We start from the raw sequence: 15,807 nt of genomic DNA, 5'->3' as shown, positions 1-15,807 counted from the left end.
AGCGGTGAGATCCTGACAATGTGTAGTCGTAGAATAGCATAGATGAGTAGCACACCTTTCCTTAGTCGATGAGGTATGGGCGAAGAGACTGATGAGGGTTGATTACACACGGCACCGACGATCTTGATGAAGTCTGAGTGTGGCCGCCAAGTTCCATACAAGTTTAGTTCCACTAAAGAATGCTATTCACTCTACACTCTGAAACAATAGAGAAGAGGGTTGGTGAGCTTATGTCCTAGGTGATGAAAGGAGACATTTACATTAGCTAGAAAGAAGAAGGAGTAAGCCAAACGAATCGAGAAAGAAAAAGCTAGTATCTTTTTTACGTTTTCATACCTATAGCACATGATGTGTCAGTTTAATGTGAAAAATTCAGCTCCCCCAAAGAGGAGCTACTCAACCACAAACAACCGTTGGCATTCCCTCACAGAAAACAGTGCTTCAGGCAACAGGCAATAAAACAATTTTTCCTTTTAAAAGAGGAGCTTGGGGAGAATAGTCTCCTGAGTCCTCCGGCAGTGAAATATAGTTCATCTTCGGTCTCAGGTGGTCATTATTCTTCCAGACATTACTCGGGAAAGGAGTAATGGCTTATTACCAGTCGCATAAAAATCCCCCAACTAAAGAATACCGATCACAGCAACTGTTGTCACTATCCACAGTATACCCATACCTTTTGGAAAGCTTGATTAGATCTATCACATCAACTCTTGATAGGAAAAAGTGAGATATTACTTATGTGAGGTTAGGGATCTAATTTTTTTTCTTATAAATTTAGCTCGGTTAGCTCCCCTTAATTTCCGATTATCTCCCCTGATTATTTTGATTGGGTTAAAAAAAAAAAAAAAAAAAAAAAAAATCTGACTTCATTTGCAAACTCATCATCATGGCGTCTGGAGCTTTATTCGGTTCTTCGGGAAATCGTTCCCAGACTAAAAACTTAGTGGAATTTCGTGCAGGGCGAATGAACCTTAAGGATAGAATGGTGCATCCTGACAAAAGAAAGGGTTTGGTGTATATTTATCAGGCGGATGACTCCCTTATGCACTTTTGTTGGAAAGATCGAACTTCTGGTCAGGTCGAGGATGTAAGTGGTTATTTTGTAATGTCTTTTTATCTCTTCTCTTTATTACATCTCATTTATTTCCAATGTTTTTTGCTTGTGTTTTTTCATTTTTTTTCTATATTAAAATGTCTTTAAAGTGATTTAAAATTTATTTAGCTAGTGTTGTTAGTTTATATTTTTTGTACGTCAGTGTAATATTTTAGGGATTTAAAAAGTAAAGGCATACGCCTCTTGTTTTTCCAGATGATATAAATAAAACTGATTCATCTTTGTTTTATTAAACATTGATTGCCTATAAATATTTAAAGATTACATAGATACATATACATATATCACACGACTCTTTCTATGTACCTAATTTCTGTGATATTTATGTTTCTTTCTCTCTGTTTAAGAATGTTTAATCGAAACTATTTTTTCAGCTTTTTTTCGCCATTTTGAACTAAAGACTTCGCGAATTTGTCTTGTATTTATGACGAAACTTATTTCTTTAATAAAAATTAGATAATGATTTTAAATATACCTGTTCTTACTTCCCTCCCTTCGTTTCGTTATGGAATGGTATATTTTTTATTTCCTCTTCAAAATTAATCTGGTGTTTTCTTAAAGACAGTAAAAATAATTTAATGAACAAAAGAATTCCCTAATTCTGTATACATCTATTTTTTTTTTTTCGCAATTACGTGACTTGTTTTTTGTTTTGCTTTTTTTTTTTTTTTTTTTTTACTGGTAATTGATTGCTGAAATAAAAAAGAAAAAGATGTAATGAAGTAAAATATAACGAAAAAAAAACTGAATTAAAGAAATTACTTAAACGACAAAATTAAATCCATCATAATGCATTTTGGTTTCTTAAACAAGCCAAACATTTTAATTTTTTGGTAAACATTACTATTGACGACATAAACACAGTTGGAAAATTAATCAAAAAATATTTTAATTTACCTACTCATCTGTAACCTATTTGCGTTTAAGATGTTCATTTAAAAAAAAAAATTTTTTTAATATTTAAAATGTTATAGACAACTTATTGTCAATAGTAAAGTAATGCGTGATCAGCCATCTTGATTATTCACAGGAAGTAAGTACGTAACCGGGTCATTTTACTCGGTCATTATTTACTGTAAAATGAATTGCTCATTTTTTAAAAATTTTTTAACGCAAATAGGTCACAAATGAATAGATAAATCAAAAAATTTTTTTGACTAATTTCCTAACTGCATTTTCTTTAAAATAATTGATTTTTTTTTTAAATGGAAATCAGTCCGGACAAGGCATGAAGCCATTTGATGCAAGGAGCTATAAAAATATCATTTCAAGATCAAAAACTAGTCAACGATAAATGTTATAAATGGATCGAACCCAGAAAACAGCAATTCTTCCCCCTTTGTTAAAAAAATATACTCCTGATCTGAAATGGAACACGTACATTAAATCAAGGCCGCTGGAAAAATGGTGGGATCCTTCTATCGATCCAGTAGATATCTCACTGCTGATGCAATTCTCTATCTATGTAAGAGCCAGGTAGGTACGTCCAAGGATGGAGTACTGTTGCCACATTTGGGCAGGAGCTGATAGAAAGGACTTGTTCTGCCTTGATAGAGTTCAAAATAGACTTCGTAGCCTCGTAGATGTCTTTTTCTCTTCTCTACAACCTCTATCTCACAGAAGAGATGTTGCGAGTTTGTCTCTGCTTTATCGTTATTTTCATGGCAAGTGATCGACTGAGCTTCAATCTATGGTTCCCCCCTCGCCAAACTTTCAGAAGAAATACTCGTCTAGCTGAAAAAACTATCAATAATTCCCCCCACTCTTTATCTGTGCCTAAACCTGAACGTAGATTCCATGAAAAAAGCTTCTTTCTTAGAACTGCGCGCTTGTGGAACTGTCTTCCGTTTTCCTGCTTTCCAGCTGGTTGTCTTCAGGTCCAACATAAACAAGATCTTGATGAGCCGTTCCACTTAAGTTAACAAATTTACCAAATTTCCATTACTAACGATTATTATACTGTTCAATTGACTACAGTACACTCTTACCCTTATCCTCGAGTGGTCTTTGGGCCTTGATAAGTGGTGATGCCTATGTAAAAAAAAAAAAATGTGAGGACTAAAGGACAAAATAATGGGAGCTGTAGTAACATTTATTCAATCTTTTTGGTACTTTTGCAGTTTACAGATCGTGCTGTAATAGAAACCCATTAACATGGAGAAGAGCCTTTGTTAACTATTCTAACAATTTAAACAAATGATATTGTAAAAATTTAATTTAATTTAATTTGAAAATCTTACTTAAAAAAAAGTATGGTCCGTAAATTGCACAAGTTCAATCTATTAGTTCGTCATCATGGCGTTTCACTCCATTGTTGAGTAGTGTCCCAGGCATCTGTCAAGTCCATATGGGAACATGTTTGTGAGGATGTGTGCGATAGTCTGCATGTCACTGTCGCAGAGACACAAGCCATCTTGTACATAACCCCACTTTTGCAGGTTGTGTGTGTGTTTTGGCAACCTTCGCTTAAGTCTGAGGTAATTTTTCAGTGTTGGAAGAGCCTTGTTGTTGCTGTCTGACTGATTCACTTCACCAACGCAGGCAGAAGTTCACATTGTTCATCCGAGACCTATGATAGTGGCAAAGCTCTTGTAGGATGTAGTCGCTGCAGCACCTCTTGGTGTCCAAATAGTGGATGACGATTGTCATTACTCTGCTTGTTACACTCTACCATCACTATCGCCTCTCAACGTATGTTGTGGAGCCATTCTGGAAATCCTAAAGACAGATGACAGGTTGGTCAATTTCAGGTTGCCGGTAATCGTCCTGTATACCTTGTTGAGCTTGATGTGAACTTTTACAGAATGATCCCATCTCACTGTGCAGTGTTCTGCAATCAAGTAGCACAGTGCTAAAGTGGACAGGTAAAGGGTATGTGTCTCGGTTCCCAACATAGCAAACCTTCCTGTGGTATCCCTGTTAATCTTTTGAGAGACCGATTGCTGCACTACACCCATCTCAGCAATAAAAGTAAAACTCTATTAGTTGAAACAGGTATCTCTATTTTCTTATGTAAAATCACCAAATTCTTACGAAAAATCGATGCCATCACTTTGTGAAATTTGACGGATAATCAAAGATGCTAGAAATAAATAATTGAAGTAACATTTTTTTGCTATTGTTTATTGCGTTAATTTTCTTAATTAGAAGCTTCTATATATTATTTGGAAAATAGGTTCTAAAATCAAATTGCATCCACTGCAAATGAAAATCTTATAGCAATTAAAATAATTTTAGTTTATGGTTGAATTTGCTATTTTAAAATTGCCAATAGACATTTTTATATAATATATTTTTTTTAAAATGGATACTGTTACTTGAAATTCTGTTTAAAACTTTACATCAGAATACTGGAATTTAAATCTTTTAAAAATTATTTTAGAATTTTTATTTTTAATACGACTAATTATATACTAGCAAGCTCAGTCATAAAATATGCATAAATATTGTATTCTAATTTATGCAGATTTCTTATTTATTATTATAGAGCCAATTGGCTATTGATTATTATCCAATATATAGTAATGATTTCAAAAGTTATAAAAAAAAATACGACTTGGGTACCATCCGCTAGAATCGAAACCAGAAATGTTTAGCGCTCCAGCCTTAGCTTCATCTTTCCAGCATTGTTATCATCTGAGCTACCAACAGATAAATATGAAAGGTTAAAAATTTAGCAACTTTGAGCTATGAATGTTCAATTTTGTGCATGTGCAAAAGTAACAATATGAGTAATGTTTTACTCAACTTACCCTGCCATGATCAGCTGTTTTGTTTTCAATTTTGAGTCCTTAGCAACAATTTTTACCAGCTATAAACTAAATTTAATGTGTGATGCATGTCCAAATACTCTGTATATCAAATTCCATCTATGTAGACCAAATATTCGGAGAGGAGTTTAGTAGAGAATTTTTGCACACACTGACCAGGTTACTTATGTATATTTCCGTGTGTTAAAACCTTTTCATCTTAGATTCTACGCAACTATGCCAAATGTAGAAACTGCATAAATAGAATTCAGTGTGATAGTGAAATGAAACTAATCATCTAATAAAAAAAAAACATAAAAAATAAGTAATTAACACTCGTTTTTCGTTTTGACCTTCATGTAGTTGATCACATATCCATGACTGAGTATATCAAGAAGTTTGTTTTACTTTTTAAATAGAAAAAGTAGACTTAATATCAGTGTCAGAGAAAGAAAAAACTTTATAGGTATATAGATTAATGAGAAATTGTTTTACAACTTCAAGGTAAGTGAAATAAGAATTGGTTGTTTATATAAAAAATATTTTTCAATTATTTAAACTCTTCAGCTTCATAAAATGTTGGCATTCTTAGTTTTCATAACATGAAATATGTGAGCGGGAACACCTACAAAAATATATTTTCCCTCAGATATTTAATGAAAACTGCTTTTAAAATATAAATTAATTTCAAAATGAATAAGTATCGAAAATTTCATGAAAATCTGACTAATAATTGATTTTTTGCTAGATTTATTAAACTTGTGTATGTTTATCTTTTTGAAATGATTATTACATAGGAACATTGTTTTAAGGTGTTGATAATGTAAACCCAATTTTAGTCTCCCATTTTCATTATTTTTGTATGCTGAAAAATTAAAAAAAATTATTACTAGTTTATTTTAAGCTTTTTTTTATAGTATGAAAATTATGATAATATTAAATTAGTTACATAAGGTGCATATGGGGGGGGCTAAATCTGTGGTGCACGTTGGAGGTATCTATTAAAAGCAAAAGAATTCTGGGCATTTTATAGTATGAATAACAAAACTAATCATAACATCTACTGGGCATTTTTATGTATAGAATTTATTCCTAAATTAATTGACTGCTCATTATGAATTTTGGAATACAGTTGCTAGGCATAAGAATGGGTAATGTGGTCTATATTTAGTTTTATGTAAAGAGGTAGTGGTGGAAACCCATTCGTGAAAACTAGATACCTCCAATTTCTGTGAAATTTTTAACAATAGGTATAAGTATATTCCACAATTGTCAGAGTATTTTTAAAAGTTTTTAAAGGGAGGGGGCATAGTATGGGTACATCTTATTTGGTAGGTATGTGCAAAATGAATGGCTTATTTCCAAAATGCATAAACATTTTGACTAGTGGTGGGACGATTAATCGGAATCGTTAATCGTAAGAATAGTGTATTTTGGGGGGAATCGGAATCGCATCGTTAAAAAGTTTATATTGTTATCTTAATGAGTTTTCTTATTCCGTCACATACATAGGCGCTGTCTATCTGTTTCAAAACTTCGGGGCTCATGATTAGTTATGTTTGCACTGTTGCGAAACTTTAGGGGCCGCGAGGTAACATTGTTTTCATTTCTGAGTGAAGTTTATTTATGTATAAAACAGCGTATGTCAAGTCCATGAAAAAGTTGAATACTTCACCCTTAGAGAAAAAGGATTTTACAGTGCTCTCATTGCAAGTAAATCATGTTAAAAATCAGTGTTTTTTCCAACTGGTGACTGAAAAAGGTGGGGGGGGGCTTATCTTTTGGGAAGTTTTTTTGTTTTTTTTCTGACACTCTTCAAATGAATGAAAAATGTCTTGTCAACCTTTATATGTATATATATATATTTTTTTTTTTTTTTAAAATAAGCCAAGCAAAGTCAAATTATTTAAACAATAAAAGGTTTAATAGAACAATATATACTTTCTATTTTCTGAACGAAGGCTGTTTCAGGAAATATTTCTAAAACTAAAGTGAAACTGATCACGTGGTATCAGTTCATAAAACCTTGACAGTCGGTCGGCTTTTTTTTTTTTTTTTTTTTGAAGTATCCAAATTCAAAAACAAAAATTTTAGAACTAGATATGCTGTTCCGCTTAATGTTTTTCGAAAACTACAAAAGAAAACAATCATTTTGCTATCTGCTAAATAAATGTGGTAAGTGAATTTAATTTTTTTCTTTTAGAAATTTACATTTCATTAAAATATTCTGCGAATGAAGCAATTAAACATTTCTTTTGGAACTTCTTTGCACAACAAAAACAAAAAAATGTGAAAAATTTATTAAAAAAGGAAAAAAGTTTAACTTTAAAAAAAAAAAATCTTTTCAACCCTAACTTTGCAAACTAACTAGTCACTTAGAGCCGTTAAACTAAAAGAATGGAGGGGCTTGGTCATGATTTTCAACCCTTAACAAAAAATAAAAATAAAAAGGTTGTCAGAAACAGCATTAAGGCAAAGGCGATTTCGAAAGTTCAATAAATGACTTTTATTTAGCAATAGAAATAAACAATTACCAAAAATTGACTTTTTTATATAGAAATAAAGAGGTCAATTAAGACATTAAATAAGAATAAACATTAAAGGACGATAAGTATATAATTATATAATAAAAATAAATATAGAAATAAACCAATTTATTTAAATTTAAAAAATAACATTATTATTGTTAAAAATATTTTTAAAAAGTCAAATAAATAAATAGGAATAATTTGAGATGATTGAATATAAAAGGCTTAAAATTTAATCAAAGATTTAGTTATTTTTAAATTTCATTTAGAAATAAGAATATTCTAGAAAGTGGAATAAAAATCAGTTAGCGATTGTTGCTGCAAAAAAAATGTTAAATTTTAAATAGTTATCGAAGATAAAGAGAAAATAAAACAAAAGTGAATATCAAGATAAACAAAACATGTTATTCCCCTTGAAATTTGATGTTATTGTATTTTTGTTGAATTAATCATGACTTTTCTTTATTTTTGATATATAAAATAACTCCTGAAATTGATTGTTATTAATTTCATGGTGCATGTTTAATTCATGGTTAAAATATTTGTTTTGACTTTTATCTTCATAAAAGAAATTTTACACAAAAGATCAAATCGTTTTCGAAATTTCCTTAATTGTATTTCCACTTTTTTGTTGTACCAAATTTTTTCGCTACACAAAAACTTTCTATTATGTAATGGTATATTTCAAAACAACAATTCCACGGGAATCGGAATCATACTTGGTATCGGAATCATTAATGAACATTTTCCTGGAATCGGAATAAATTTAGGAATCATCCCAACACTAATTTTGACCTCTCCTTTCACTTAAAAATTCCCCAAAATTCAGGAAATCAACCCATTTTAATGAAATTTTCAGTATTAACGATCACAAAATATGATCTACCCATTAATTTTTTTTTTCATGTATTTTGTAATAACAAAAAATGTTTACTAAAGTTATATTAAGTACTAAAAAATGTATTTAATTTAGTTTATGAAAAGTATTGTAGATGTTAACAATTAGAATTTTTTGGATATTTCTTATATATTACAAAAAAAAAAAAATCTAAACTTCATGTTAATGAAATTAATTAATACAAAAACTTCTGAAACTAACCATATTATTGAATTGAATTGTTAATTCAATATCCCCAATAGTTTGAAAACAAATGTAAACATTGAAAAAATTCAGATTTTGGTCCACTAAAATAAATTTAAAAATGGGATAATTTCTACTAAAGATTAATTTGGGGAAGTATGGATGGAAATTATGGCAATAAATAGACCTGATTTGCACGCCAGCCACTGTCATCTCCAAATTTAATTTTCAGTTAAAAATGGCGAAAATACCAATTACATTTTGTACTCGCATTAAAGAAAAAAATAACCTTATCAAAATTTCACTGTATAACCATTATAGAAGAAAGTGACAATAATTCAGTATTAAAATTATGGAGGTGGGGGTTTGACGATTTTAAGTTTTTTTTTTAATTAATTTAATTACTTTGGGTTTATTATATTAAGGAGGAGCTATATTTTGAAAGTGGATTCTTTTGGTATTATATCTTTTCTCATGGAGGTACATTAAGTTTTAAATAAAAACTTGACAGTTTCTTGAATTTTTGACCATCAGTCTAATTTTTCCTGAGATTGATTCATCCATTTTATATATATATATTGCACAAGGAGGAAATATGTGGTGTAAAATGATCCCCATATGCACAAAAGTATGGTCCTTAGTTTACAGCAACAAATAAAATGTCTTTTCGCACTAGTTTTATGTGCCTCTGAAAAATTCTGATCTAAGTCCATATGCATATAAAAATTAAAAAAATTAACATACTAAAACATATCTACATACCTATAAAGTTGAGTTTTTTCACACTTCAAATATTGATGCCAAAAGCCTACTTTTTCTATTTAAAAATTAATAAAACAAACTTTTTAATATACTGTCATGGATATGCGAGTGACTACATGAAGGTTAACTAATTTGCATATTCTTTCGAAAAAGAAGCCGTAATTTTATGGTTCCTTATTTGATGATTATTGGTTTCATTTCACTGTTGGGCTGAATTCTATTCATGCATAGTTTCTGCATAAATTTAAGAGGAAAAGGTTCTAGCACACAGGAATGCGTGCATATATATGTGTATATATATATATATATATATATATATATATATATATAATCTTTTATAGAGGGAATTAGACCTGGAGTCTTAAGAGCAGTTTATTTTAATGTATTAGTAAATATATTAATCCTTAAAAAAAAAAAAAAAAAAGCAGTGCCCATTGTACTGTAGATATATAATAAGCTCAGTAGGTATAGGTATCCTAGAGCTATATTAAAATTGAGTAAAACGATTCATAATTGTCAATTAAAAATCAGTTTCAAAAGGAAAAACAAACAAAATCAACTCGATTGTACGATCGTTTCGGAAACGATGTTAATTTTATTGAAATTGACAATAATTTGACAAAAGTTTTGTCCATTAAACAGTCTCCTCATCAGCAAAAATAGGGGGTGGGGGCAGAAGTTAAAGACACCAAAATAAAGCTAGCATTTTAGTCGTGAGTAAGGCTCCATTATAAAATTTGTTCAACCATTGAGACAAGACATAACAGCATGCCAAAAGATAGACTGACTGAACAAATTTTATAATGGAGCTAAATAAGGAATATCTGCCTTACACTCTCTCTCTCTCTCTCTCTCTCTCTCTCTCTCTCTCTCTCTCTCTCTCTCTCTCTCTCTCTCTCTATATATATATATATATATATATATATATATATATATATATATATATATATATATATATATTGAATAATTAGCAATAGAGAATAAGAAATGAGAAATCCGCATGAATTAAAATATAACACTTATGAGTATTTTACGACCAGAGAAAATGCCAGGCGGCCTGCTAGTAAATATATATTTGCACATGCATAAAAACGTGTGTGTGTATGTATATATATATATATATATATATGGCCTTGTCAGTGTGTGCAAAAATTCTCTACCAAACTCCTTTCTAAATACAGAGTTGAAATTTGATATCTAGGGTATTTAGGCCTTTACTACACTTTCAATTTGTTTTTTAGCCTGCAAAAATTGCTAAGGAGTCTAAATTGAAAACAAAACAATTTACCTTGGCAGAGTAAGTTAAATAAAACATTATGCCTGCTGTTTCTTTTTGCTCATGCTCAAAATTTAACATTCACAGCTCAAAGTGACTTTATTTTTAACTTTTTATATCGATCTGTTCGTAGCTCAGACGATAACGCTGGAGAGATAAATAACAACTAAGACTGGAGTGCTAAACGTTCTGGTTTTGATTCTAGCCAATTGTATCTAAGTCATATTTTTTTCCTGTAACTTTTGAAATTATTACTATATATCGGATTATTATCAATAGAGAATAAGAAATGAGAAATTAGCATGAATTAAAATATTATATTTATGAGTATTTTACGACCGGGGAAAATGCCAGGTGGCTTGCTTAGTAAATGTATGGATAAAAACACATCTTTACTGTATCTTTACTGATATGTTCCAATTTTTCATTTTTGACCCCTTAGCAGCTATTTTTTCTGGCTAAAACCTAAATTGAGTTTGTTTCACGGGTCCGAATCCCCTATATATCAAGTTTCAAATCTTTAGACCAAGACAGTAGTTTGATAGAGAGCATTCCACATACAGAGAAGATCACTTTTATTTCTATATAGATTATTTGGAATTTAAGATATGCAAATTTAAAAATCCATTCTAATTTTACTTCAGGGTAGTTCAAAATATTTTCATTTAAATACTATGTCCATACACACTTAATTTAAATGAAGCTTAGTTCATAATTTCAGAACTTTTTAAAATACCTGTACTGTCATTCACTTAAAAAAAAAATGGATTTCTCTTTGTCATTTTATTAATGCTCTATCTATAATATTGAGTATCCCTTTATCAAGATAAGATCTACTATATTATTTATGTTCTATCTCCATGTATAATAATTTGATTGCAGAAATTCCCCTCTGGACCCAAGTACACAAGGTTTGCTCTAACAGATGCCACATACAAATTTATCATGTCTAGACTATTAGCCACTATATTATGTAACTTTTGAATGCTATCTTACACACATTTATTCATTATATTGGAATCCTAGGAGCAACATCATCACAGTCGCAACTATTTATAGTGGAAGTAGTTGCTATTTTTCCCTCTAAATAAAAAGTACTCCTACCACTCGCAGTCAACACCGGGAGGTATTCTGCATTTTGGTCAGATATGGAGTTCCACCCTTATTATTTGGGTCATATACTTATATACATAACATAATCCTTCCTTTTTCCGATTCCAAAAATGATTTCTCCCTTCTCACATTCCATCAAATTCCATTGGCTAAGAACTGACTCTTCGTTCATTCCAGGATGTAAATCCTCCTAAAAACGGACACTCCAGAGATTTACAAACATGGCTTCATTCTATACAAGAGGCAATCATTTTAAATAAAATACCCCAATTACAAATATTAACACATTGAAACATGTTCATAAGCTTACATTTTTACATTAAATATACCGTACATTAACTTTTCTTATACAGCTATGCTAGCGTGCTACATCTTTTGTATTTATATACATCGTACATACTGTTTTCCAACATATCGTTGCATGCTTATAGCCATTATTTTTTCTTCCTTTTTGAAATTCATTTAATTCGTTATATTGAAAAGCTAGATAAAACTTTTTTTTTTTTTTAAATTATGGTTGACTAACTTTCTTACTTTATACACTGATTAAAAAATTTAAAACAACCGATTACGCAATTATTAAAGTCAAGACCCGGCTTTTGTGTGATTTGGAAGCCTTTAAACTGTCTAAAATGTTCAATTTTTTCTTTCTTTTCAAACATCTAGATAAACCTTTCTTTTTAAAGTACAACTGACTTAAATTCTTTCTTTATACGCTAAATAAAATAATTAAAACGATTATGCAATTAAGAGTCAAGACCCGGATTTTGTGTGATTTGGGAGTCTTTAAACTGTTTGTGTTCTATTTTATAATTTAAAATTAAACACATTGATTCATAAAAATAAAATGTTGGTTTACTTTTACAGTAGATATTGTTCTTGAAAAGAAATAATGCCGGATGAAGTTTTACAATGATTAAATGTTTTGTTTTATAATTTAAATTTAAAAACATTGAACAATAAAAATAAAAAGTAATAACTTATGTTTTGTTATTTTTTAATGCAAGTAGGTCACAAACCAAAATAAGTTGTTTTTACCTAATTTCTCCCAATTGTATTTTCTTTTGGTTATATATATATTGAAAAATATTTGCATATTTTAAACACTTATAACTAATATTAAATTTTTTTTTTTTTTTTTTTTTTTACACAAAAATAGGCCAAAAACATAAATCTTTTTTGCCTAATATCCCCCAATTTTATTTCCTTTTTTCTTTTTATTGAAAAATGTTTGCGAACAATATTTCTTTCAAAATTATTAAAAAAATTCTGTTGCTGTTGTTTAACACTTTGAATTTAAAAAGGTTTACATTGCTTCAAATTATAAAGTGTTCTATTTATATTGTTTATAATATAAAATTCTGTATATATTTAAAATAATGTTTATTATTTAAAGAAAACATTCTGCTTATATTGTTTCTTTTTGTCATAGTATTTGCGCGTGGGAGTCCTGACAGCGATTAGCAAAGATACATTTTGGGCAAATTTTATGATAATCCCACCCCCACTCACAAAATGGGGTGTCTATTCCGAAAGCTGTTCTTAACATGAAATTGGGGTGTCCATTTCAAAAGTCCTTAACATAAGGAGGTTGAAGGTTGAGCAACAATAACAACCATATTTTAATTTTTTGCGCGGGGATGGGGGGTATGCTACCATCGGGCAAAACCAGTTAACTGGTTCTGCTAGTTATATATACATTTTATTTTGATTTAACTTATTTCATCAATTTATTTCCTTCAATAGCACATTCTAAATACATTTTCATGATTGAAATGTCAAGTTTTTCAGATTCTGATAACTTTTATTTCAAAGCAAGATCCATGTAATATTGTTTCTCTTTCCAGGATTTGATAATCTTTCCAGATGATATAGAATTCAAGCGAATTTCTCAATGCACAACTGGTAGATGTTATGTACTGAAGTTCAAATCTTCAGTACGAAGATTCTTCTTTTGGATGCAGGTAAAAAAATTCTTTGATTTAATTCAAGTGGTTGGCATGCACGTTTATCTATCTGTAGATATTAAATATGAGGAGGTCTAATTGGAAATGGTAAAGAAAGTACATGCCTATTAAGATATGTTGATTTAGCAATTTTTTAAATATCAATTTAACTTGATCAAAGAAGATTGTGTATTGGTATAATAAATACTGATACCAAAAATTCACTGTCTTGTATCATTATTTGAGGAAATGGTAACAAAGATCGTTTGCATAAATGCTTGGAAAAAATCTTTTTTTTTTTTTTTTTTTTTTTTTTTTTGCAAAATTTGGTCTATGAATCGGTGGTTAGAAATTCTATCAATTTCATTGTTTGGACAAGAAAAAGTGGTCACTATTCGAATGAAACAAAATAAAGCAAATAAAAGATAATTAGAAGTAAAATTTGACCACCCACCCTCCCATTACACCATCAGCTTTAACATGCTGCTTTTTATTTCATTTAATAATATAACATTTTAAAATATCAAAATAACTGATTTGTTTTTGTTATGAATAAAACAAATGAAAATGTATGCTGCTGGTTCAAATTTGGTGATCAGTTGATTTTTGAACATTTCCCGAAAAAGAAATTTAGATTTGAAAAGGAAAACTAAACAAAATGATTTTCTTGACTAATTGTCAATCTTGAAAATGTAAATTTTGTACGACAATAAAGGAATCCACCTAATGATTAGTTTTACATTGCTCTATCTACGATCAGTTATGGGCAAAGACGGTTTCATTTTATCACGCAACGCTTTTACAATTATCTGCTATGTACTGATTCAGAATCTTCGTTCATTAATTTTACTGTCCTTTCAAAACTTTAAAAATGTGAAGGCAAATTTGGCAACTTCAGTTTTATGACTCCATTTTCAAAAAATCCTTTTATAAATGAAGGTTTACTTTAATTTGTGAAAGATTATATTAAATCAAACCAATGCTTTGTTTGAAAATTGATAATTCTTTTTTTTTTCTTTTTTTTTTAATTCAATCTTTTCTTGGCTAACTCCCAACTTCTGAAAAAATATAAAATTTAATTTATTGAGGTAACTAAAAGTGCAATTCTATTTGATTTAATTTTTTATATCAAATTAGAATAAAACTTTAAAATGATTTGATAAATCAACATAACCAATTTAGTTAATTTTACATGAATACATATTTACTTAACTAATGGCTCAAATTTCTTTCATTACTTCTCTCATTGCAAGTTTGTTTGTTTTTACAATTGTTTAAAACACTTTTTCAGATGATAAATAAGCATTATGCTGTAGAATTTTTTTTTTTTTTTTTTTAATACATTGGTGGATGATGATATTGAAAATATACAATTAATGCTTATGGAATATATCCTTTTTTTTTTAATCTTAAATTGTTTAAGTGCATATATCAATTAATTTAATGAGGCTGTTAAATTTGCCAGAGATTTTTTTGTAACGATCCAGTGTCCATAAGCATATTAGCCTGATGGCCAAAGTTAACTATATTGCCTGATTTATAGGCCTAATTTTTCAACCAGGTTTAAATTTCCCCTAAAAATACCTAATATATAACCAAAATCTCTGTCCACAGTTTGTTTTATTTCCTCAATAGTTTAAAAAAACAAAAAAACTCCAATGGCTAACTAGTGTAAATGTTCCTTAAATGCCAGAAGATAGTTTCTTTCCTTGGATTTCTTGCTCTTAGAATTCTTTCCCTGCTTGCTGTTTCTCTGACTATAACAACATACAGAAATTTAAATGTAATGTGAATAAACATCTTGCTGTATAACTCTCCACTGAGGATGGCCTTTAATACAGTAGTCCTTTATGTTTCTGTGACAGTAGGTCTTATTTGGGCTGAATAAATATAAATTAAAATTGAAAAAATATGATTATGCAAAGAAAGCATTCATCTCATTAACTCTTATCCCAAGTGTTTTAACCTTGTTAATTGGTGATTAATTCCACTTTTCCATGCGTTTGAGGTATGATCAAAATGTATCTGTCCTGTCCTCATGAGAAATCCTTGACTGAAGTAATTTACATGTATTGTTTAATCCAGAATATCCTCAATTTTTTATTTTTAGAGCTGGATACCGCCAAATAATTTTTGTCTCTTTTAATATGCCAATATTTAGTTTAAAATGTACACAAATGACAATAGTAAATATTAAAATGAGGCTTTAAATAAGTTTGTTTTAATAGAAAATACAAC

The 15,807-nt window shown here is 29.6% G+C and overlaps 1 protein-coding gene across 1 annotated transcript in view; it reads left to right on the top strand.

The window, feature by feature from the left end:
* Positions 1-829: 829 nt before the first annotated feature.
* Positions 830-15,807, top strand: part of LOC145295946 (proteasomal ubiquitin receptor ADRM1-B-like) — a 30,270-nt gene continuing 15,292 nt past the window's right edge. The window contains exons 1-2 of the mRNA XM_080141834.1: positions 830-1,087; positions 13,471-13,587. Coding sequence (XP_079997960.1) covers positions 887-1,087; positions 13,471-13,587 — 318 coding nt within the window. The 5' untranslated portion in view covers positions 830-886. The remainder of the gene's footprint in view (positions 1,088-13,470; positions 13,588-15,807) is intronic.

The sequence above is a fragment of the Euprymna scolopes genome, chromosome 16 (assembly GCF_053919585.1).
Source record: "Euprymna scolopes isolate OS-2025 chromosome 16, ASM5391958v1, whole genome shotgun sequence".
NCBI lineage: Eukaryota > Metazoa > Mollusca > Cephalopoda > Sepiida > Sepiolidae > Euprymna > Euprymna scolopes.
Note: the sequence above shows the minus strand (reverse complement) of the source record. Positions and strands in the feature narration are given on the sequence as shown.